Source organism: Mixophyes fleayi, chromosome 1 (assembly GCF_038048845.1).
Source record: "Mixophyes fleayi isolate aMixFle1 chromosome 1, aMixFle1.hap1, whole genome shotgun sequence".
Classification (NCBI taxonomy): Eukaryota; Metazoa; Chordata; class Amphibia; order Anura; family Limnodynastidae; genus Mixophyes; species Mixophyes fleayi.
This window is the reverse complement of record NC_134402.1, coordinates 77643115-77668310: the sequence shown is the minus strand read 5'-3', so window position 1 is coordinate 77668310 and position 25196 is coordinate 77643115. Positions and strand designations below refer to the sequence as shown.

The window sequence follows — 25196 nt, the reverse complement described above, 5'->3', positions numbered from 1 at the left end:
GTGATGTGAGTTCCGGCACCTTTTTTCTTACAAAAAAAGCACTGGTGATAACTCTGAAGTTTTGTGGGGTCTCACCTCTGATCTTGGGCACAGTTATACCCCATTCATACTGCAGCAAAATCCCGCATTTTTGCCAGGGCGAGCTCAAACGACCCAGGTCTTGGTGCAGTATGAATGGTACAAGTCAAAAATCCCGGGTCTAAAAACCCGGGTCTTCAACCCGGGATTTATCGAGGGGTAATTCCCGGGTCGGACCCGGGATGCCTGCACTATGAATGGTGCAACCCGGGTTTTTCAACCCGGGTTGCACAGAAAACAAGCTGATTGGCTGTCTGCCTGTCTCTGGAGGATGATGTCACAGTGTCAACACTGCATTGACCTGTAATGCTCACAATATTTACATTAACTGCATACATAAAACCAGGAAAAAAAAACCGAGAGGAAAACAACAGTATGGACTGAAACAACTACTTCTATCATCCACACTATAAGAAACAAACGAAATAGAAAGGTCGCACATACTTTACATAGGTGACTAAAGTAAAGTACGGAGCGGTGAGCAGTACAGAACGGAATTGGTGGAAACACTGAAGAAATGTCTGATTGTTTATACAAATGATACAATGGAACAATAAAAATTAAAATATCTTATAAGATACACTCACACATCTTAATGGACAAAACAGCAGAAAAGCAGACTATTACAAAAAAAAAAATGTTTTCAGCCAATGAAAACTGCTCTGGTGATGACTCCCACAAATTGCCAGGGCACAGACTTGTGCAGTATGAATGGGGTCAACCCGGGAAATTCCCGGGTCCGAGGTGCAGTATGAATGGTGTTTCTGAGCTGGGACGCTCTGAGCCCCGGCAAAAACCCGGCTTGAAAAACCCGGGATATTGCCGGGGCGGCAGTATGAAAGCGGTATTATTAGGATGTTATGATGTCTACTGTACATAAAATGTAAAATGCATGCTCCTGATGTTCCAGCATTCATATGTAGGCGTCATCATTAGTTATGGCCACTACTTCCGACTTGTAGCTGGTGCAAGTGATACGGCAGAAAAATATGTACCTTTGAGATGCCCAAAGCTGCGTTTGAACTTGGTACGCTCTTACTCTACATTGGCTACGTATATACATTTTGGCACCACAGACGGTCACCACACACAATTTGACTAACACATTACAATACAGTTATTACTTAACATAAATTAATGAAATGCTAGCATATGAATAAATATTAGAGATGCTCACTGACCCGCGTGAAGTGGTTTTGATTTTGGTTTTGGACCTGGATTAGCTTTGTGTTTTGGTTTTGGCAAAACAGCCCTTGTGTGTTTCGGTTTTGGATCTGTATTTTTTTAAGAAAAATTGCTAAAATATGCTAAAATCACATAATTGTACTCTTTTTTAATCCTATATTATTATTAACCTCAATAACACTAATTTTAAGTAATTTGCAGTCATTTTTGACCACCTCACAGGTCACATTATTATTTTCATACACTTTCGGACAAATACTGCAGCGACCTGGCTGGATGCTAAGCGACAGAGCAATGACTCAAACACACAGCAATTCCTAGCACATCTAGGAAACATTGGCACACAGCAGTGGCAGAAAAGAAAAGTCAGAAGAAAAGCCTGCAAGGCCTAGTATTTGTATTTCAGCAATGGTAATTAGCAATGGAGCAATGGAGCTCTACTCTTTGTGTAACCTTTATAACACCATACAATTTGACTGCAAAGTCACAAGAAAAGCCTGCCAGCACTAGTATTTGTTTTTTTCTGCAATGAGAATTAGCAATAGAGCAATGGAGCTCTCCTCTTTGTGTGTTACCTATAGAACACAGTAGAATTTGACTGCCGAATTACACCAACCCTGACAGCACTAGTATTTGTATTTTTCTGCAATGAGAATTACCAATGGAGCTCTCCTGAATGTCACTGTAGACTTTGTTGAACACTGCTACCCCTCCTCTTTCAATTCTATCTATTTGGCTGACCAACTGCTCTAGACATTCTCCTCTTTCCCACTTTTTCCTTACACAGGATGGATTATGGATGTTAGTTAATGATTGTCTCTTTACGGTCCCCAATGCTTAACTGTATATGTAACGTATAGTCTTTCAGTGGCCAAAGGCAAAACATAGGGCACTTGAAAATATTCATGTTGCTTATCATTAATTTGAACAAAACGAAGTAGCTGTTTATTTCTATTTTTGTTGTACAACAGTTATTAATAGTTTTGAATACAAAGTACAATTAAGGAGCATTCATACGTTGAGTCATTAAACTAAAAACCACATCATTCATATAGATAATGAAAAAGAAACAATATGATCATTTTCTTGCAAGAAATGCAGCTCTTTTGATTACTAGCTCACTTAATATACTTTGAATGTTTAAGATATACATCATTTAACTTTTTCATTAGAAAAATATATATTAAAAGGAAATTAACTAATAGCTACATAAGTGAACTCTGTTATCAAGATATATTATTTACATATTATATAAAAATTATCCAACAGAGAAAAAGTATCTAGGCTTTGAAACCATTAAATTACTTTTAAGGATTTTCTTCTATTAGTAAAAACTAGTTCTGTTTTACACAACTGAAAGGCTAGTGAGTTTTGCTTTTTATTGATATACTATGAATAGCTATGTCCCAAACTCTAGAAAGCTGAAAATCCTTTTAGATGAGAACTACCTGTCATTAGAGACCACATCACAACCAAACTCTTCAGATGTGGTAAGAAAATACGCTGAACTGAAATCAGACTGAACAAGATTTTGTTTTATCAAACAATTTAACTATTTTGAAACCTTCAAATGTTTAATAATTTTGAGAAGATTATTGCTGTTACCAAAGAAACAGGATCGGGAGTTCTATTAACAGATAATTTGTCTGCTATGTGCATTGCTTGAAATGTACTCTCAACCACAGATCAGTTCATTGTTGCAAAGTACTGTAGCAGGGGCAAATGCAGGATTTTTAAGGGGGGGTTTCCAAATAGTTGAATTCTGAACAAAGCAAAAATACAACTTAAAAAATAAAGCGCCACAATAAGATAATATCATTGATAGCACACATTAAAACTAGCAATGATACTCCACATTAAAACTAACAATGAAACCGCACATCAAAATAGCATTGATAACACACACTAAAACTAGCAATGATACTCCACATTAAAACTAACAATGAAACCGCACATCAAAATAGCATTGATAACACACATTAAAACTAGCAATGATACTCCACATGAAAACTAACACTGATACCGCACATCAAAATAGCATTGATAACACACATTAAAACTAGCAATGATACTCCACAACAAAACTAACACTGATACCGTACATCAAAATAGCATTGATAACACACATTAAAACTAGCAATGATACTCCACAACAAAACTAACACTGATACCGCACATCAAAATAGCATTGATAACACACATTAAAACTAGCAATGATACTCCACATTAAGGGGCATATTCATTTGTTAGCGAATTCGCTAAAATACTCGCGCTCCAAAAGTATTACCGTTAATACGGTAATATTGCGCGTAAATACCGTTAATACGGTAATTTACTCGCTGGATTTCAGCACGCGGCTCAGGGAGCCGCGAGCTGAAATTCAGTGAGATATTACCGTATTAACAGTAATATTTTTGGAGCGCGAGTATTTCGGCGAACTCGCTAACAATTGAATATGCCCCTAAAACTAACACTGATACCCCACATCAAAATAGCATAACACACATTAAAAATAACATTGCTAATGTACATGAAAAAAACAAACAAAAAAATAAATAAAAAACATTTATAACATGACAAGTTTGGACTATATATATATATATATATATATATATATATATATATATATATATATATATCTATAATATAAAAGCCTAGTGGCGTGTGTTAGTCTGTGTGTGTGTGTGTGTGAAAAAAAAAGCAAGCTGCAGCGCCACCTGCTGGGCGAAGTTATACACTGACCTACTAAATTCTTAGTGTGTGTGGGAAAAAAAACTCAGAAAGAGCTGAAATTTGGTATACTAAAATGTTTTTAATTTGTTAATTTAATTTGTTAATTGTTAAAAGTGTTTATAAAGATTTAAAAAAAATATATATATATTTCTTGAAGGAGAAGTGACAGTTGGGAGTGGTTGGTGGTTGCCGGGGGTGACAGTGGGGAGTGGTTGGTGGTTGCCGGGGGTGACAGAGCGAGAGGAGTGTGATACTCAGGACCGCTGAGAGAGATCCTTGTGTCTGGATAGACATCTGGATAGATGTGGCGATAAAGATGAAGGATGAGGTGATGGAGAAAAATGATGAGGTCGTGACATGTGGACAAAACCATGTTAAAAAAGGGCGGTTACATCGGGAAGTAACGTTCTTCCCCTGAGGAGGCCTGGCCTAGCCCCAAATGCATGACAAGAACCTTTTTAACACCTTAAGTAGCTTGATTTGACTAGAATGCATGAGTATCATGCACGGGTTAACTTGTATATATATATATATATATATATATTTTTATATATATATATATATATATATATATATATATACACATAGCGTTGCGGCGTTGCTGTAAGTAAAAAACTATTTGGCTGCTTTTAAAAGATCATTTTGCCCGACCGATCCACAGAGGGGGGGGGGTTTCTGGAGACTCACAAACCCCCCCTGCGTGCGCCCCTGTGTAGTATTTTGTGACACGTTTTTATTTGGAGAAAAAAAAATTACAAAATTTTTAGTCAAATATTTTTATTAAAATTTTGTCATTACATAAAACTAGAGATGCTCAGGCTTGGTTCCCCGAGAACCGAACACACCCAATCTTAGCAGATCCAAGCATCGGAATTGAAAGCGAGGCAAAAGTCATTGTTACGTCGTCGGATCTCGTGAGCTTTGGATTCTATAAGTAACGTCCTCCACGGCGACCCAGCGCCATTTCACAGAGGGACACTGAGGGGTAGCACAGTTCTTGGCAGTCTTTAGTGAATTTGGGCAGCGTCATAGATAGAAAACAAAGAGGAGGGGTAGCAGTGTTCCAGTGACATTCAGTAGAGCTCCATTACTCCATTGCTAATTGTCATTGCTGAAACAGAAATAATAGGTCTGACAGGCTTGGTGTTCTAAATCTGCAGTCACATTGTACTGTATTATATAGGTAACACACAAAGAGGAGAGCTCCATTGCTCCATTGCTAATTGTCATTGCTGAAATAGCAATAGGGCTGGCAGAGCTGGAAAAAAACAGTAAGGCATTAGAGGAAAATGTATGTTCAGATTCAGAAATGACACAAATTCCGGAGGAGAGTCTATCCACGAGTGCTGTGTGTATTCCTGACCTGCCAGATAGTGTACCCATAAAGAAGGCCCCTTTCAGCATTTCTGCAGATGTGTGGATAAACAGCCCAAGTGTAGCCGGTGATACACAAATTGAGGATGCCACTTTGGAATTTCAACAGGATGAGGGGGATATTTGTGTAGCTGACGAGGGCGCTATTGAGGATGTTGATGAGGATGATGTTGTTTGGGTAATTCCTGCACCAGTGGAAGCAGTTCTTGCACTTTATAAGAAGAAGGCCATTGTTATGCCTGGACATAAGACCAAAAAAATCCACCTCTTATTTGTGGAACTACTTTTACCAAAATCCTGACAACAGCTGTCTAGCCATTTGTAGTGTTTGTAAAGCCACAGTAATGTAAGCATGGATGTCTAAATAGATGTGTATATGTATTACCTTCCACTTTGCTGCTGTTTCATCAGTATTGCACAAAGTGTTTGTAATCTGCACTTTATGTCAAAGGTACCTAACTATATTATCATTGTTTGGGAATTGGGGCTGATTCGAAGCTCAGTTATGAACTTGCTTTTTGCTGTGAATTAAAAATGCTCGTTTTAGTGCATTGTGTGGCACCCTGGATTTGTCTGGGTCTGATAAAAGCACGCATCCCGGGGAATGGGTGGAGCGATCAAATGAACCATAACTGATTTCATGATCCAAGGACAATTCCATCTTGCACCACTTTTCTTTTCTGCCACTGCTGTGTGCCAATGTTTCCTAGATGTGCTATGAACTGCTGTGTGTTTGTGTCATTGCTCTGTCGCTTAGCATCCAATCAGGTCGCTGCAGTCTTTGTTTGAAAGTGTTTGAAAATAATATTGTGACCTGTGACGTGGTCAAAATTGATTGCAAATGACTTGAAATTAGTGTTATTGAGGTTATTGATAATGTAGGGGGGGGGGAAAGCAAAAATATGTGATTTACGCAACAAGAAATCAGGTTTTTAGAAAAAAATCGGGATCCAAAACCATAACACACAAGGGCGGTTTTGCCAAAACCAAAACATGAAGTTAATCCAGATCCAAAACCAAAGCCAGAACATGGGGGTCAGTGAACATCTCTAATCTATACATATATTTATATTTCTATCTATACATATATATATATATATATATATATATATATATATATTAGATATACACAGACAAAAAATACATATTAGCATTTGAGAAGTGTGGCCATCAGCCTGAACGCAGTTAAAATCACGTGGGTGAGTGATTAGGTGTTTAGCCTATGGGCTTGTATATATTTGAACCAATAGGTAGAGAGAGGGGGGTGGTTTTGTTTTATATAGGTGTTGGTTGTCATCCATTTTCCCCTCTCTGTTTCCGGATTCCTAGCTGTGCAGTTGGATCCCTAGCTGTCAGCGGTGCGGTGGATTCAGGCCTTGGAGTGAACGTCGTGGTATCGTATTATCTCTGTGTATTGTCCTTGTCCTTTGTGTCTTGTCTGTGTTTGTGTCTGTGTTTTCCATCCTTCCTTTATTTCTTTTCCTTCCCCTTTTTCTCTCCCTCCTTCCTCCTCTTTCTCCTTCCATCCTCCTCTCCCCTTCCTTCCCCCCCCCTCCTACACTCTCCCCGTTTTCCGTTTTCCGTTATTTTCCCCTTCTCCCTCTTACCTCCTTTTCTCCAAGTGTTTCCTCCTGTCTGTAGGTTGCCTCCGTCCTTTTCCCATGTCTCGCCCCAGCCGCGTGCGCAGTGCCCCCTCCAGGTATCGCGAGGCGGGTCCTGACCCTGTTCCCCGCACTTCCTCCCCGTCTCTCCGTCCAGCGGGGGCCCCCTCCTCCGTTGCAGCTGCCTGTTCACGCAAGGGGTCCCGCAGCGCCTCTCCCCCCCCCCTCCTCCTCCAGAGCCTCTGTCAATAGGGGAAGGCGCCAGAAGGCGGTCCAGCCTGGCGGGCTTATCCCGCTCCCTCCGGCGGAGCCCTTGTCTGTAGCGGAGGTAGAGCCTTTAGCGCCACCTCCACTAAGTGGTTCTCTCATTCACCCCGGCCCCCCCCCCTCCCCCCCCCCCTTACATTGGTCTCTAGTGGGGTTTTCAGAGGTTGGGAGTCCTCTCCCTCCCAGTCTCCTCGGGCAGCCCCCCTTCCCAGGCCTCCTGCCTGTTCTGGGCCTTCCTACAGAGGCTTGGGCCCCATCATCTGGGATCCCCCCATACCTGGGGTCCCCCTCCCTCCCCCCTCCCCCGCCCCTTCTGCACATGTTTCATTTTCTTCCCCCCCTCCCCTTCCCTTGGTCCCCGTTATCGGGGTCACCGGGCTGGGTTCACATGGTTCCTGGCAGGTAGAGATTCCGGTTCCCCCGGCTGGGGTAGGGCGACCGGCGGATCCTCTGGGTCCCGCCCCCCTTTTTTCTGGGTCTTCTATCCTTTCCCCGGGTTTGGGTTCCTTGGCCGGGGTGGGTTCCAGGGCCTGTCCCCCTCCCTCTCATCCTTTCCCCCTCCCCCCCTCCCCCCTCCCCCCCCTCCATTCAGACGCGGTTGCCCCCCCTCGGGTCCCGTGGGATTTGCCGTACCCACCTGCGGGCGGTCCGTTTTTGTTCCCGTCAGGATCTGGGGAGGGTCCTCCTTACCCCATCCCCTCCGGGGTCTACAGGCACTATTACCCGGTGCCCCTAATACCCCTTCGGGGGGAAGCTCCTCGTCCTGGGCGTGACCCAGACGCTTCATTCAACAGACCCCCCCCCCCAGGATTCTTAGGGTTAGATAATGTGTCCTTGGGAGTCAATAGTTCTTTGTCGGCGGTAGACTCATCTATGGGGTTCCAAGCTAGACTGTCAGATTCTAACGTGCCTCTTGTTTCAGATTCACAAGCCATGGTTGGAGGGATGAAAGCTCAGACATTACAGGTGGTCGGTGCCGGGCCGGGAGCGGCAGAGGGGCCGCTGGCCGCAGCGGATAGCCTGTCGCAAGCCGCTAGGACAGCAGCTGATCCGGCAGGACTGGAAGTTCAGCAGGCGGACGCCGCAGAGGTCGGAGCAGTATCAGGTCCTTCCAGGCCGTCGGGATCCGGAACGCAAGCAGAAGCTGTCGTCAGCGGTGAGTTGTCAGAAGTTATTATTCCACATGTACTTACACATAGCCCCCCATTGTCCTCCACGGACGAGGATTCTCCCTCTTCACCGGGGGAGGGTCCTCGTAAGCTTATTAAGTTACTTAATACACACTTTGGCAGGTCTGGATCCCAGGGTAGGAGACGGGGTGGGGCAGTCAAGTCTGTAGCGCCCCAAGCCCCGATGGTGCTTTGTGAGAATACGGCCCTCTTGGCAGGATTACGGCCCAGTATTAAGGACAGGATTAGGAAGGGTTGGTTCGTTAACATGTTCGAGATAACGAAAGCAGCTAAAAAAGGTCTAGATGCAGCTTGTGAAAGAGGGGGTATCGGCGAAGAAGCGTATAAAACCTTCTCCAATTGGGTGACCGGTTATTGTGCATTTGCGGCCTGCTATATCGAAACGAGGCCGGAGGCTCATGAGGATGTGTGGAAATATATGCACCTCATTAATGAGATGTTTGTTAATGATCGACCTGGAACCTGGCTTAAATATGATGAGTTATTTCGTGAGAGGGTGGACGGTCGCGTTAACATGCCACTGGGGGTAAAGGATGTCGAAATTTGGATGCAACTTAATCGGGCTAGTTTAGCGTTTGGTCCAGGGGCACAAGGGAATCGGTTTCCGCAAGGGGGGAGACGTAGTGCTCCCCAGTTTGTTAAGAACAGATGTTTCGCCTTTAACAATACGTCCTGTGGGCGGGGGGAATCGTGTAGGTATCGACACAGTTGTACGTATTGCCGCGGACCGCATTCTGCCAAAGAGTGTCCGAGGAGTGCCCCCGGTCTCGGCAGAGGCCGCGGCAGTGACGGAAATATGGGTTAAGGGCCCCTCTCCTATTCGTATAGATTACTTAGAACGATGGCTTAATTTATATCCTTATACAGAACAGGCTTCTTTTCTTCGGGAGGGTTTTCGTTACGGGTTCCGGTTACCAATTAGGATAGCGGTCAAAGCTAGGGCGACGAGAAATTTAAAATCAGCTTATATTTTTCCGGAGGTCCTGGAGGAAAAGATTTGCGGGGAAATTAGCCTAGGACGCATGGTCGGCCCTTTTACCTCACCCCCCTTATCAGATTTAGTCATTTCTCCAGTGGGGATTGTTCCAAAAAAAGTCCCGGGTAAATTCCGTCTAATTCAGCATCTGTCGCACCCAGTGGGCGAGTCGGTTAACGATGCTATTGATCAAGATATAAGCTCGGTAGTTTATCAATCATATGAAGAGGCCTTATCGATGGTTAGATACTTTGGCGCGGGAGCTCTCATGGCGAAACTAGATATTGAATCCGCTTTTAGGTTACTTCCTCTTCACCCAGATTCCTTTAAATATATGGGGTTCCAAATTAAGGGAGGGTTTTACGTGGATAGATGTCTACCCATGGGTTGTTCTCTGTCATGTGCCTATTTCGAAGCTTTTAGTTCCTTTTTGCATTGGGCTATTCAGGCAGGGACAGGACAAGAGGGCATCGCTCACTATCTTGATGATTTTTTATTTGTGGGCCCGGCCGAGTCCTCAACGTGTAAAGATCTATTGTTCTCAGCACAGGCCCTGTTCTCAGTCATGGGTGTCCCAGTAGCACAGGACAAAACCGAAGGTCCACTTACATGTCTGGCCTTTTTGGGAATTGAGATAGACACAAGGGCGGGCTGCTGTAGGTTGCCAGCTGACAAAATAATGAAGCTGAAAGGATTGATAGATAATGCTTTGTCCTCCCCCTCTCTTAAATTGAAAGAAGTTCAGTCCCTGTTAGGGCTTTTTAACTTTGCTTGCAGGGTTATTCCAATGGGTAGGATTTTTTGTAGAAAACTACAGCTTTCTACGGCGGGTATGAACAGGCCGCATGCGTTGATCAAACTCAAAGAGGAGATTAGACAGGATTTGTTGATTTGGACATCTTTTCTAGGAAGATTTAATGGCATTAGAATCTGGCCTCCTCCCCCTATTTCCACCAGGGATTTAGAGTTGTTCACGGATGCCTCCGGGTCTAAAGGTTTTGGAGCATATTTTCAAGGCGAATGGTGCGCAGCTCCCTGGCCTCAGGAGTGGGTTGACAGCGATTTGATAAAAAATTTACTGGTATTGGAGTTATTCCCCATTATAGTGTCCCTGGAGTTGTGGGCTTCTCAGCTCAAAGGCCATAATGTTTCTTTTTGGTGCGATAATTTGGGAGTGGTCCAGGCAATTAATCGCCAGAGTGCATCTTCTAAACCAGCAGTGAATTTACTGCGGGTTTTGGTTCTTCGTTGCTTGGACTATGACATTAATTTTCGTGCTAAACATGTCCCGGGTATTGAAAATGGGATTGCTGACTCTCTTTCTCGCTTTGACTGGGTGCGGTTTAGATCGCTGGCCCCGAGAGCTAATCCTGTGGGTATAGATTGTCCATTTTATATTTGGCAGATGATCGGTCCGGATTAAGATTTTTGGCTGAAGCGGCCCTAGCTCCCTCTACGCTGAAGACTTACCGGTTGGCGTGGCAACGCTGGGAGAATTATTTGGTAATTTCTGGTAGGCGATGGTTGGCCAAGGGTTCAGACATAGAGGAGTTTATGTTGCGGTGTTATCAGGAAGGTTTTAGCAAGGCGTCTATGTCGTCCACATTAGCAGGAATATCTTTCATGTCTAGAGTTCAAGGGTTATCGGATCCTACGAAATCCTTTCTGGTTAAGAAAGCCCTTAAAGGATGGGCTAGGTTGCACCCTGTTCCAAGGGATCACAGACGGCCCATTGACGCTCGTTTATTGGCACGTTTGATAGATGCACTGCCTGGGGTTTTGATAGATGCCTTCGAAGTTTCTCTTTTTAGTACTGCCTTTTCCATGGCCTTTCATGGGGCTTTGAGAGTAGGGGAACTAGTTGCTCAGTCAAAAAATCAATTAGGGTCAGCTATTTTAGCAGCTAATGTCATTAGAAATTTGGATTCCGTTCAAATTAGGATTGCCCGGTCTAAAACAGATCAATTGGGAGTCGGCCATTGGTTAACCCTTTCAAAGCAGGTCAATGATAGGATTTGTCCAGTTAGGTTATGTCATCAATTATCAGAATCACGCCCGCAGGCGGAAGTTTGGTTAGTTCACAAAGACAGTTCCCCACTGACCAAATTTCAGTTCCACTCCATTATGTCCAAAGTTCTACAGGACCTGGGCTTTCCCCCCTCTGAATTCGGAACACATTCTTTTCGTATTGGCGCAGCGACAGAGGCAGCAGCAGATGGGGCTTCTACTTTAGCTATACAGGCACTAGGCAGATGGAAATCTAGCTGTTACAAGAGGTACATTAGACCTGATGTTTAACAATTGTTTTCTTCCCTTGTACGCAGTCTTCTTTTTCTTCGCTTTTCTTCCTTATGTGGTAGACCCAGGGGCTAGCTGCTCGCCGCTTTTTGCGGGTGCGTGAAGGGCTTTTTCCCTCCGGGTTTTCACCTTCACCTGGGTCGCTGCCTTTTCTTTCCGTTCTATTTAATGTTGGAAGTAAAATCGCCCTTATGGTTAGTTTAGGGTCGTTTTTCTTCCTGATTTTGGGTTAGTGTTTCATTAGTTTTCAGTTGTTTATGTATTTGTCACATTTACATTTTGGTTATTAAGTTGTTATTCTCGTAGGGGTTGATGCCAGAACAATATCGGTGTGGTTTTTCGGACATTCCTTTATCTTCTGGGCCGGGATGCATCAGTTTGCGGGTTGTTGTCCGTGGGTCCCGGCGAATTCGGATATCATTTGGATAGGTCATCGTGGTATGAGATGGAGGCAGTTCTTGTCGGTTTTATCCTGTGAGATTGCTGCTCGCGGAGTTCCCGATATCCTTGTGGTTCACCTAGGCGGTAATGACATTGGTCAAATGAAATCACTTGAACTCATCATAAATATCCGTGATGACATTTTAACGGCCTCTGAGTATTGGCCGTCTATAAAGTTTTGTTGGTCCTACATTGTTCCCCGTAGGACATGGAGGTCTGATTTGCCTCCCACGGCTATTTCATCTGTGGTACGTAAAGTGAATCAGGTGGCCAGTAAGATTTTTCGTCAGGCTGGAGGTTTTTCTATTTCCCATCCTTTGTTGAAAGCCGAATATATTCATTTATTTAGACTGGACGGGGTTCACCTTTCGGATTTGGGCATTATTTTTTTTATTGATAGGTTATTTTGGAAACTTAGGCCTATTTTTAGGGCTGTGGTTGGCGGGCTGCATTTATAGCATCTCTGCAGCGTGGGTGGGAGAGCAGTGCAGTTGGTAAGTTTGCATATGGTGCTTCGTTTATATGTCATAGGTCACTATCCCCCCTTTCGTATGGTGTTGTCATCACGTGTGTTGGGTCCAGTGAATGGGACTCCGGGCCAGTATGTTGATTATCTCTGGCGGTTTATATAGGGGGGTGTAGTCTTGCCGTTGGACATATAGTTCGCACCGGCCAATAGATAAGGTAAATCCTGGGTTGGTGGTTCAAGGGCCTGACCTTTCCACCGTTATTGGTTTTGTGTTTGCCTTCTGCCCTGCTCTCGTCCGCCTTCAGCCCCTTTAGTTTAATATATCCATTTAATAAATATTAATAAATATATTTTAATTCCAACGTTATTCTGGTGTCCATGTCGTTATTGGTTAAAGGTATTATGGTAAACACTATGAGCTTCCTCACTGTGCATTTTAGAGAAGTGTGGCCATCAGCCTGAACGCAGTTAAAATCACGTGGGTGAGTGATTAGGTGTTTAGCCTATGGGCTTGTATATATTTGAACCAATAGGTAGAGAGAGGGGGGTGGTTTTGTTTTATATAGGTGTTGGTTGTCATCCATTTTCCCCTCTCTGTTTCCGGATTCCTCCCTCCCTCCCGGCTGTTTTTTAAATGGTTTCGTTTCTTTGGTGGGAGAGCAGTGCAGTTGGTAAGTTTGCATATGGTGCTTCGTTTATATGTCATAGGTCACTATCCCCCCTTTCGTATGGTGTTGTCATCACGTGTGTTGGGTCCAGTGAATGGGACTCCGGGCCAGTATGTTGATTATCTCTGGCGGTTTATATAGGGGGGTGTAGTCTTGCCGTTGGACATATATTTCGCACCGGCCAATAGATAAGGTAAATCCTGGGTTGGTGGTTCAAGGGCCTGACCTTTCCACCGTTATTGGTTTTGTGTTTGCCTTCTGCCCTGCTCTCGTCCGCCTTCAGCCCCTTTAGTTTAATATATCCATTTAATAAATATTAATAAATATATTTTAATTCCAACGTTATTCTGGTGTCCGTGTCGTTATTGGTTAAAGGTATTATGGTAAACACTATGAGCTTCCTCACTGTGCATTTTAATTGATTTTTTTGGGTTTAGAATCCATTCCTCCAGAACGTGTTGTAACACCGCTCACCACGTATCAGTGGCCTCATGCCATGGGAGTAGTAGCATCTGTTGTCTCACAAACAGGTGAATATAAGATTAATTATTTAAATTGTCTAATAAATACGTGTGACTGTAAGTTTTATCATTTTAAACAGTTTTTTGTTGTTTAATAGTTTCTTTTTTATTCATGTTTGTCTTTACAGAAGAAATTGACCATGATACAGAGTCATTGTCATTTTCGCCAGCTGCAAGTTCAGTCCATGAAGGTGCTGCAACAAGATTTTAGTTGCTACAAGAAACCTTCACCAACCTTCACCAACCTTTAAGTTCCAGCCACCAACCTTTAAGTTCCAGTCCATCTCAAGCAAAGGTACCCTCCACAGGCACCAGTCTTCCAACACAAGCAGTGCACGGTCTACCAGAAGAAAGCACTCAGTTTGATTCCATTACAAACTTTGCTAGACAGATGGAAGGAAGGCAGGAACATATTGGTGAAATATGGAAGACAGAGTCCAGAGAATTGGTGATATGGTAGACTGTTTCACATCTGTTGTGGAAGAGGTACGAAGCTCCCGTAATGCCACCAATTCATTATTGGAGCGAATGGTCTCAATACAAGATGATATTGCAGCATCTCTGCGCTTGAACAACACCATTCAAGTGCGAATAGCACGGTCAATGGAGAAGAAAACAGCACTCCATTATCAGATGAATCAGTCCATGGCACAGATGAATGTTCAACAACAGCAACAAACAGTGCATTTGCAAGTCATGTCAATGCATCTTCAAACCATTTTGGAAGAGCTGAGGGTCCGGTGAGGCCAGGGGAATGTTTCACTCTCTTTCCCCGATTGTAATCTTTCTGGACTGGTTCCCCCCACACCACAGAGGACATCAATGGAACTGAACACCCCCGTGGTGGAATTAAGAAGACCTGAGGGAGCAAGAAGAAGATTGCTGGAAGAAGAGACCGAAGAGGAAACCATCAACCCCGTGTCAGAAGAGTAGGAAGGCTGTTCGTGAAGAAAGTAAAATTAAATAAACTGTATCTAGACTTTTTTTCTTTCAGGTTAAATTAAAATTACTATATATATATATTTGTCCTTTCTTAAGTATTATTAAGTATTATTATTTTGTCCTTTCTAAGTGATATTATATTATTTATAGATTTAAAGATTTATAGATTTAAACATATATTTGACATCTTGACAAATATTTAAACATTGTTTATATTTTCAATGTTCGTGTTAATGTATTCTCTTAATTTTTTGGTGTTTTTACTTTCATTTTAGCTAAACCAGATATATTGCTGACCAGACCCATGATGGACAGAAAGATAGAAGATACCATCAACCCCTTGAAATCATACATCATTACTGCATCGCTATAGATATATAGATATATATACATACAAGACAGAGATTTTGGTTTATTAAATATTGTTAATCATTTATGTTATTATTAGACGCAAGAAAAGGGGAAAATGTGAAGAAATTCTGAACCACATACTGAAAGAACGTACAGAAAAATTTACTCGGTGAGTTTTGTTTCAGTTTATTCCTGGTTTTTATTATCTTTGTGTCCAAGACTGATCCTTCCTTTTTTTAAAACAATTTTTTTTTTCTAAAAATACCCAAAACAGTTCTCACATGCCCATTTTTCTTTTTTGTTTACAATAAGAACGACTATCAACTTTATCCTTTATAGCAAAAAACCTGGAACACACCATTGAAGGCATGTAACGATTGAAGGTAATAACTATGCTAAGTTTTATGTATTAGAAATAGAGATATCCATACATATGTAACGCCAGATGTGAATGCACAAGATAGCTTGTCACTTCTTAATTAAGTTAAAATACAAAAGTTTTGTGAAACAACAATGTACACGTGGTTTTTGTTTAACCCAAAAAAATTTTAGGGTAACATATTACTTCTTTTACATACCTAATATGGTTTCCCCCCCCAAATAAAAGCCCCAAAAAAGGTGGAATTATGTCAACCACAAAATCTTAATGACCACCAATGACTTATTAAAAATACCTGTCTAACTCCTACATATTGTAATGATTACTATAAAATTGTGAATTCAGTGCAGCTTTAAAATATTTTCTGTTTGATTTGATATCATCGAAGAATACATAGATGTCACTGACAATTGACTGAAAGCAAAGTAAAGGCACTGCCATAGAAGATTGTAAATGTCATAGTAAATAAAAATGTGAAAGAAAATTGTTTCTTTTTTTATTATATATATATATATATATATATATATATATATATATATATATACACCTTAACACACATTGAGTAAAATAAAATTAAAAAATTGTACTCAGAAAAGTCAGAATACAGTTGTGGTGGTAGACGTCACTTCACTGTAGACGTGTATTTTTCAGTTCAGGTATTCTAAATAAAAGGTTGATGGACACTGCCCCTATTCAGATAATAGAGGTCAATGTTCAGTAGGTGAGTGTTTGATCATAAAACCAAAATAAGTTTGGGTATAATCACTATCATTAATCCATATTACTATAGCTATTCGGTTGATTTATGTTTTCATATTTAATCTGTTAAGAATTTGAGTAACTCAGGGATGATTTATTTTTATTAAAACAATTATATTTAGCACACTTTTCAAAATATAGGTGAGTTTAGAACATTATTATTTTTTTGGAGCTAACTCCTATATTGGGATGAAATGATCTCATGAAAGTTGTATTAATTTAGTTTGGTCAACACTTATTTCCACTAAAATGTAGTTGCTGTTTTATAAACCAATTACATTCAGGTTGAACATATATATATAATAATAAACCAATACACTTTTAATATTGGGTACCTGATAAAAAATAAAGAAAAATAACATTAATAACACAATTATATTTTTTTAATTTATTAATTAAAGAAAATATTGTTTTGTCACAAAAAACATTCCTGATGACTCCTTTTCATCTGCGAGGTCAGTTTACGGTAAGAATCTCAGATCGGTACTGTTCACTTATTTAAAGGAAATATTATTATAATTTCCTTTCTTTAATTTTGCATACATTATGGAAAATGTAGTATTCTTTTTTTTTTTAACACCTCACAGCTTACTAATCTATTTTATCAGAAAACAGCTGCTCCGTACTGATACATTTCATCGGTTGGGAGATCTTAAAACATAAAAATTAGATGTCAGTAATACATTCATTTAAAATGCATTTTTCGTTTCATCATTAAAAAAAAAAAAAAGGTCATCAATTTTGTCAAAACAATTATGTTATCATTTGACAAATCCAGTTCACATCATTCCCTTACATATAACTTTCAAACAACAATAAAACCATGGCTGATTTATTTATTTTCTTACCCGTGATCATGCAATGAACCAAAATATCCTCCTTGATGAGAGCTATATAGCTGTGCATTGTTCCTGTATATTGGATGACAATGCCATATTTTTATTATTTCACACTTTCTTGAACACATAAATATTAATTTTGGGATAAAAATTCAAATTACTTACATGAAAAAAAATCTTCTATTACACGTTGCCGTACCTGAGTTCCGAGCTCCACCACCACCTGTAGAAAAGGTCCACATCCAAAGAAATCTCTGGATCTATATCAACCTCCAATCTGTTTGCAATACAAATATTGTGCAGAATAGCACAACTAATAATTATATCACAAACTTTATAGGGTCAATATAAAAGCACACCGCCGGACCTGTCTAAACAGCAAAACCGGCTTTTAAGAGCAGCAAAGGTTCTTTCAATAACACCCCTGGTACTAATGTGTGCTGCTTGGTACCTTTTTTCTGCTGCATATATGCAGATACAGGGTTACCTAATGGAGTCAGCAAACAGGACCGGCTTCCATATCTTGCGTCTCTTAAAAAAATTATACTTTCTTTGAATAAATAGTACATTGTAAAAAAAATAAAAAAAATTGGACTTACCAAGCAGCTAGCCATGTGGAAAGGATCTTGATTCAAAATTTCGGAACAAAGACGACTGTTGCAATATGAAGGAGTCATGCGATGAACCAGGAAAACCGACAACAACATTGGTGATTTTTAGTTTGGCATTACAAACCATCTGAACATTTATGGAATGAAAGTGTTTTCGATGACGAAAACTTTCTTCCATTCGGTGGGGAGGAGTAAGGGTAGTGTGGGTGCTATCAATTGCACCCAGCACATTGGGCATTTGAGCCAAAGCATAAAAATCAGCTTTGAGCTCACGCCACTCATTGGCACACTGCGGGAAATTAATAAAATGTGCAGTGTGCTTTCTGAGGGCTTTTAGGACCTGGAACAGGATCCTAGAAAAGGTAGGTTGGGAAGACCCGGCAATAAGTGCCAAGGTGGGCTGGAATGTTCCTGAAGCTAAAAAATGCAAAGCACCAAGCAGTTTGGCAAATCCAGGGACTGCTCGGTTAGTAGTGGTTCCAGGTCCTCTTTTACAACCTCATACAGATTGTAAATCATACTTACCAACTTTGAACAGTTGGTTTCCGGGAGCCTGTCATGGGAGGTGGGCGTGACGGGGGCGGGGATGCAAAATGTGCGTTATTTTGGACCCGCCCCCGCCGTGATTCCCGGGAGCTAATTCTGCCCACTTCACTAGGAAGTGGAGCACTTCCTAGTGAAGTAGGCAGAATTCGGGAGATTCCCACACTCACCCAGGAGTCCAGGAGACTCTCACAAAATGCGGGAGTCTCCCGGACATTCCGGGAGAGTTGGCAAGTATGTTGTAAATTGCTGATGAGGATAGGTGATAAAGGTTTCTCCCCTCCTCCTCAGGCAATCCATCAAGCAAGCGCCTGTTGCAGTACAGACGTGGCCTGGGGATTCTAGTCCTACTTGTCTCAATTGACAATGCTGCCATTGTCTGTCCACCATTCTCTCCCACAGGCTCTCCCTCTTCCATACTCACATTCACACCACATACATCAACATTCTCCCCAGCCACTACCACATTTGTATCGCCTTGCATTGCATCTAAAGCAGTCTCCTCTATACATGCAGCATACATGTACATCCACACTGTGTCCAGGAATGGCTCCATTGAAAAAGACACTAAACTATTAGAAGGATAATGAAACTAAACTAAACTATTAACTATTTCTTTACACTCGAAAATGTAGGGAGTCAGGTCTGTTTGTGCATGGGAAAAATGGGCCTGTGAGAAGCACTAGTTTACTAGGATATTACTTGAAGTGATTAATGTATATGTATATTTAGCTAATTAAATGACAAACAACACAAAGCAAATAATATGACACGTGTCCTTGGAAATACTCAATAATCCAGCAGAAATCACTTCAGTAAAATGGAGGAGAAGGTGGTTTACCAAAAAAAGTCACTCAGCCAACAGTTCTTTCTCAAAAAAGCTATTATCATCATCATCATCACCATTTATTTATATAGCGCCACTGATTCCGCAGCGCTGTACAGAGAACTCACTCACATCAGTCCCTGCTCCATTGGAGCTTACAGTCTAAATTACCTAACATACACAGAGAGAGAGAGAGAGAGAGAGAGAGAGAGAGAGAGAGAGAGAGAGAGAGAGAGAGAGCTATCCTTCACCACTGTCAACTCCAGTGATTAGAAAAAAATAAAGTGTGTTTGTTCTATTTAAAAAAAGGACTGCACCATTAAGCTATTTTTTAAAGAGGAAATAAGTAAACTTTTATATATTTTTTTATCATGCTTTTTTAAAACATATTTCATCCTGTTTGTTTATGGGCAGTTCTGACTGATTTGTTGAATCTACATTATGCACTGCACTCTGTTGTAACTGCCATGTTTGTTACATATTATTTTACTAAAAACTTAATAAAAACCTTTTAAGTTAAAAAAAAAACAAAAAAAACCATATTTCATCCTTTATTTCATCCGTTTTATTTTTTTTGCCAAATAAATTTTTATTGAGGTTTTGTAACACAAAATAAACAAAATACAATGATTTGCATCAATGGCAGTATTACCGATAGCTTATAAAAACCATAATACAATAAAAAATATTATACATACATTAACCAGAAAAAGGATAGAAAAAGAAAAAGAGGGGAAAAGTGAGCGGGAAGCAGAAGAGGGATAGAGAAGAATGCAGCAAGAGAAACCGTCTACAGTAGTCAAGTATTTAATCAGAGGCTAAGGGGCATATTCAATTAGCCACGTTACTCGCAAAAGTAACGCAGCGTTAAAAGTATTACCGTTATTACGGTAATTCTAACCCGAAGTTCTGCTCGCAGCTCCCGGAGCTGACAGTAACGTGGAATGCCCCTAAAACTCAGAGCTACTTGACTATTGGACTTTAGGAGCAGACAGTTGAATCAAGTGATTCAGGTGGGGTCGGGTGGTTCGTATAGTACTCGTACCAGGGAAAGCATTTAATCCAGGGGGAGGATACTGAGGCAGAGTATTTGAAACCTATTGTTTCCAACACATAGCTATGCTCAGGGCCGGCGCTACCATTAGGCAGCCTTAGGCAGCTGCCTAGGGCGCCGGCCTCTGGGGGGCGGCACTGTGGCCGAGGAGACTGATTATTAAAAAAACAATTATTAATAAGTTCATTTTAAGCGGGCGGCGCGATCGCCGCCGGGCGGATCGTCCGCCCGCAATATAGTAGTCCTGTAGACCTAAGCGGTGCTGCACTGTAAGCAGCACCGCATTTTCAAATGTGCCTGGCGCCTGGCAGCGTTGTGACGTCACGACGCTGCCAGTGTAGAGAGCCGACAGGAGTCTGACAGAAGTAAAGAGAGAGGAAAGAAGCAAGAAACAAGAGGCGGAGAAGAGAATGGAAGAAAAGTGAAGGTGAGTACAGAAAAGGGGGGAGAGGTAGTGAAAGTATGGAACAGAGAAATGGAGGGGAGGGTGACAGAAGTATGCTGCAGAGAAACGGAGGGGAGGGTGACAGAAGTATGCTGCAGAGAACCGAGGGGGGAGGAGGAGTGGATGCTACAGTAAAAAGGGGAAGAGGGAGAATGAATGCTACATAAAATGTGTGTGGTGGAGAATGCATGCTACATAAAATGTGTGTGTGGGGGGATAATGGAAGCTACAGAATATGTGGGGGGGGGGGGAGAATGGATGCTACAGTAAATGTGTGTGTGGGGGAGAATGGATGCTACAGTAAATGTGTGTGTGGGGGAGAATGGATGCTACAGAAAGTGTGGGGGGGAGAATGGATGCTACAGAATATGTGGGGGGGGGGGAGAATGGATGCTACAGTAAATGTGTGTGTGGGGGAGAATGGATGCTACAGAAAGTGTGGGGGGGGAGAATGGATGCTACAGAATATGTGGGGGGGGGGGAGAATGGATGCTACAGAATATGTGGGGGGGGGGAGAATGGATGCTACAGTAAATGTGTGTGTGGGGGAGAGAATGGATGCTACAGAAAGTGTGGGGGGGGGGGGAGAATGGAAGCTACAGTAAATGTGTGTGTGGGGGGAGAATGGATGCTACAGTAAATGTGTGTGTGGGGGGAGAATGGATGCTACAGAAAGTGTGGGATTACACTTATAAATGTCCTTAAGTTAGAGACTATGGAGTCTATGTACTAAAATAGTGCCGTGACAAATTGCAGCTATGCAAGGGCATAGGTGACATATGTGAGAATAGCTAGTGGGCAGATGGGCATGTGTGAGTGAAGTTGGTGGACAGCGGGTACATGTCAGTCTGTAACAGGTGAGTGATGTCATGTTTTCTTTTTTTTGTTTGTTTGGTTCTGAAATCTAACATTTAGAGCCTCCACTCTAGATATCCTGTGTTTGCTCCTGGGCAGCAGTGAAGCCTGGACAGCATTCTGCGCCAGACATCAGTGCTGCGTCAGACATCTGAACTGCATCCTAGCCAGCCAAGAGGAGGTAAGAGTTATTTTTATTTCAAAAATTCTAAGTGTGTTAGGGGCTGTGAAATAAAAAAATATTTTTTTATTTGGGGGGGGGGGGGGGGCGACGAGCTTAAACTTTGCCTAGGGCGCCGGGCAACCTTGCACCGGCCCTGGCTATGCTGGATTTCAGCAACAATTTTATGAAGAAGTGGAACATCTGGGGACTTCCACTTCTGAGCAATTGCTGCCCTGGTGGCAATAAGTACGTGCCGATAACATAACGGTTGTGGTGTTGGATTTGTGGGGGATAATAATGTAATAGAACCAGGGCAGGGCACACCGGAACCCTCACCTTTGTAACCTCATATATCAAATCAAACACCGCCTCCCACACTGGACGCAACCTTGCACATGACCAAAAGACGTGCATAAAGGAGCCAATTTCACCACACTCCCACCAACAATATTTGTAGACATCCGGCCAGATCCTGTGGAGTTTATCGGGGTGAGGTACAATCTATGGACTATCTTAATCAACACCTCTGAATGATTTATACATTTTAACATTTTATACATCCTTTTTATTTTTAAATATAATAAGAAAGAACTTAGTTCACTTTTATACCTTTATTACCTGTTTTTTTTTACTTTAAAACACTTTTTTATTTTTAGCACACCCAAAAAGGTGTGAGATAAAACAGCATATTTGCCTATTTAACTTGCTGCGTTAAAAAACAATTGAATAGCTATTAACACGGCTTCCTCTCGCCCACCCTAATATGTGGATTACAAATTCACAAAAGAAAGCATAGAATAAAAAAATGAGAATTAATGTCACCAGTTAATAATAAAAGCACTACTGATTAACAGTAAAAAATATAGATATATTTTATGAAATATGTTTATTAGGATGCTGTTAATGTCTACTGAACATAAAATACATTTTTACAGCTGCTCCTGACTACAAACACATGTTATAGCATGCATAGGAGACTGCCATCACTAGTGATCAGAACTCAGACTAGCCCTGTAGCTAGAGCAAGAGATATGGCAGAAAAAACAAGTAACTTTGAGATGCCCAAAGCTTGATTTGGACGTGACTGCGTGCGCTCGAGTTTGGCACGCCCTTACTGTACATTGACTGTGGAAAAACGACCCTTACCCACAAGTTTATTTTTTATGCTTTGACCAGTATCAAGCATTTGGAAACCAGCTCTAGAAAGCCAACATTTTGTCCCTGAGCAACAGCACTGTTTGGGGCATATTCAATTGTTAGAATATCCCGCAGTGTAAAAACTACTACTGTTATTACGGTAATAGTTAGCTGGATTTCAGCTCACGGCTCAGGGAGCTGCGAGCTGAAATCCAGCGAGAAAACTACCGTAATAACGGTTTTTCTGTGCACTATTACCGTAATAATGGTAATAGTGCGCGGAGTGCGAGATTTTCGGCGTTTCCACCGACAATTGAATATGCCCCTTTGAGCAGTAAATATTTTTTCAGTTCCTTCGAGTAAGGACACATCTGTTATAGTAGAGTTATACAGGGCCGTCTTTCCCATTGGGCACAATGGGCAGGTGCCCGGGGGCCCTGCAGCCTAGGGGGGCCCGTCGGAGGCAGCAAAAAAAAAAAAAAACCCTGAAAAAAAAGAAGACAATACTTACCTTGCGGTCAGCTGGCGATCCGGTTCCCTCCCTGGTCTCCTCCGTCGCACTCGCAGTGCATGTCGGGAGTGACGTCATCACCTTGATTTGCCTTGCCTTTGCCTTGATAAAGCTACTAGCGAATCGCGCGTCGGCGGACACCGCGTTCACTGCCCGTGTTCCTATAAACAATCTATCTTCATATCATGTAAAAGGAATCCTCTTAGCTCGTTTTCAGACTTTAAACCTTCTAGTCAATCACACTACCTCCGTTAGGACTATATAGCTCTCCATCTATTATGCTCTTACTATAATGAGAACCCATAACTCGCTGTGCCCATTGCAAGTGCTCATGCTCACGATAAAGGGACTGTATATGTGCCAATAAGCATGGAGGGCTAAGCTAGCGATAGTTATACTCATGCAAGCTGTTGGGTAGGAGTCTATGTTTTTTCATAAGAACCTTAATTCTTAGTGTGGCTTATAATCAAGTGACCTAGATCAAGTCAAAATTTATCACTAGGGGTTTAAATAGTTCTGAACAACGCTTTTTGCATTTTACCCAGAAACCATCTGTGTATCAACATATGCAAATTAGTGTGGCAGATTGACGTTATGTCTGCTCATTGATTCATATTCTGCCTGTGCAAATGTGAACAGCCATACAGCGCTTCCCTCAATTCAATTCAGTGTAATAATATTCATTATTAGTTAAACCCATCTTAATAAATGGGATAACTTGAGGATGATACACTCCTGCTGTACAAAGACCCTTACATGTTCATATGATCACTCTGATTAAACATTACATTGGTTAGCAAGTGTGAGAATGCATGAAGTATATGCTGCTTGTGTATCATGAACAAATAGCATTGATTATCTCTCTAGTTCATAAGGAACATTTAGAATCCACTAGCGAAGGGTTTATCACAGTGGATTATAACCAAAAATGGTATATCCCTAGCATATGAGGATTTCAATAATAAAATTAATACTGATTATTTAGGACACGTATTCATGGCCAAATATATGGTACTTATATGATTGAAAGCAGTAACGCGGCTTGACAATCTGTATTGTCTATTTTATCAGTTTACTGTCTTCTCAATTGTATTTCTTATACACTTTTTAATATTTTGCTATTAGAATTTTTATGATAAGTTTATTCAATAAAGAGATATTTAACAGTATTTTTCAGATATCTTCAGGTCCATTCGAGTGCCCCATATGATCATTCTTGTTCCTTTTTGCTATCTATTTGTGGTTACTAATATTTATGATCGGGTGCACCCTTCCCACAAGTGGATAGTTATCACTATCCTAGCCTTATTAGTGCAGTGATTGGAGTGGAAGTGTATTGGACAACCTAGTGCGGTCTTTTCCCTTTTAGTTTTAATAATACAGTTTGATGTCTCATGTAAATAACTTGAACATAACAAAGCAAAAGAAACTTATCTGTCTTCATGAGTCTTGCTGACATCTCATGGGCAGTGACAAGTTAGGTATTTTCCTATACTGCAAAGGTGCTTCTTTCTGGGCTGGCTGCAAACATCCCTCAGGGCAACAATTCAGTCATAGCATTCAGTGGCTCTTAGTAGGAAGATCCTACATTAGCTCAGCAAGCAGTCACATATATCACTTCTCTCACTAGCCAGTCCATTTTTGGCTACTCCCCTTTTCCCAAGAATCTTCTGAAGCCTTCTAGTACATTTTTGGGCTCTAGAGAACAGCCAGGGCTATAGTTTGCAGTCTGTCCACCCAAGAATGGTCGACACAATTTGCATTTAACTTTCCAGAGGTACTCCGGGGAACTATAGTTTTCTGAATGAGTGCATACAGTAATATACCTGATTTGCAGGGTATGTGGATGATATCCTCTTAACACTTACAAACCCTCTTGCTTTATCGCTTTATCACTAGCTATTAATACATTTTGAGCACTGTAGAATTTTGTAATTTGTAAGTATTCTGTTTAATGAGACTTCATATTTTAACGAACAT

The 25196-nt window shown here is 41.4% G+C and overlaps 1 protein-coding gene across 1 annotated transcript; it reads left to right on the top strand.

Annotated features, from left to right (window-relative positions):
• The first annotated feature begins 6532 nt into the window (after positions 1-6532).
• LOC142107394 (uncharacterized) lies at positions 6533-14052 on the top strand. Its single transcript, XM_075191198.1, has 5 exons — positions 6533-6569; positions 6700-6763; positions 8161-8394; positions 12009-12502; positions 13930-14052. The coding sequence occupies exons 3-5, from the start codon at positions 8172-8174 to the stop codon at positions 14050-14052; spliced, it is 840 nt and encodes a 279-aa protein (XP_075047299.1). The 5' UTR covers positions 6533-6569; positions 6700-6763; positions 8161-8171.
• Positions 14053-25196: the final 11144 nt, after the last annotated feature.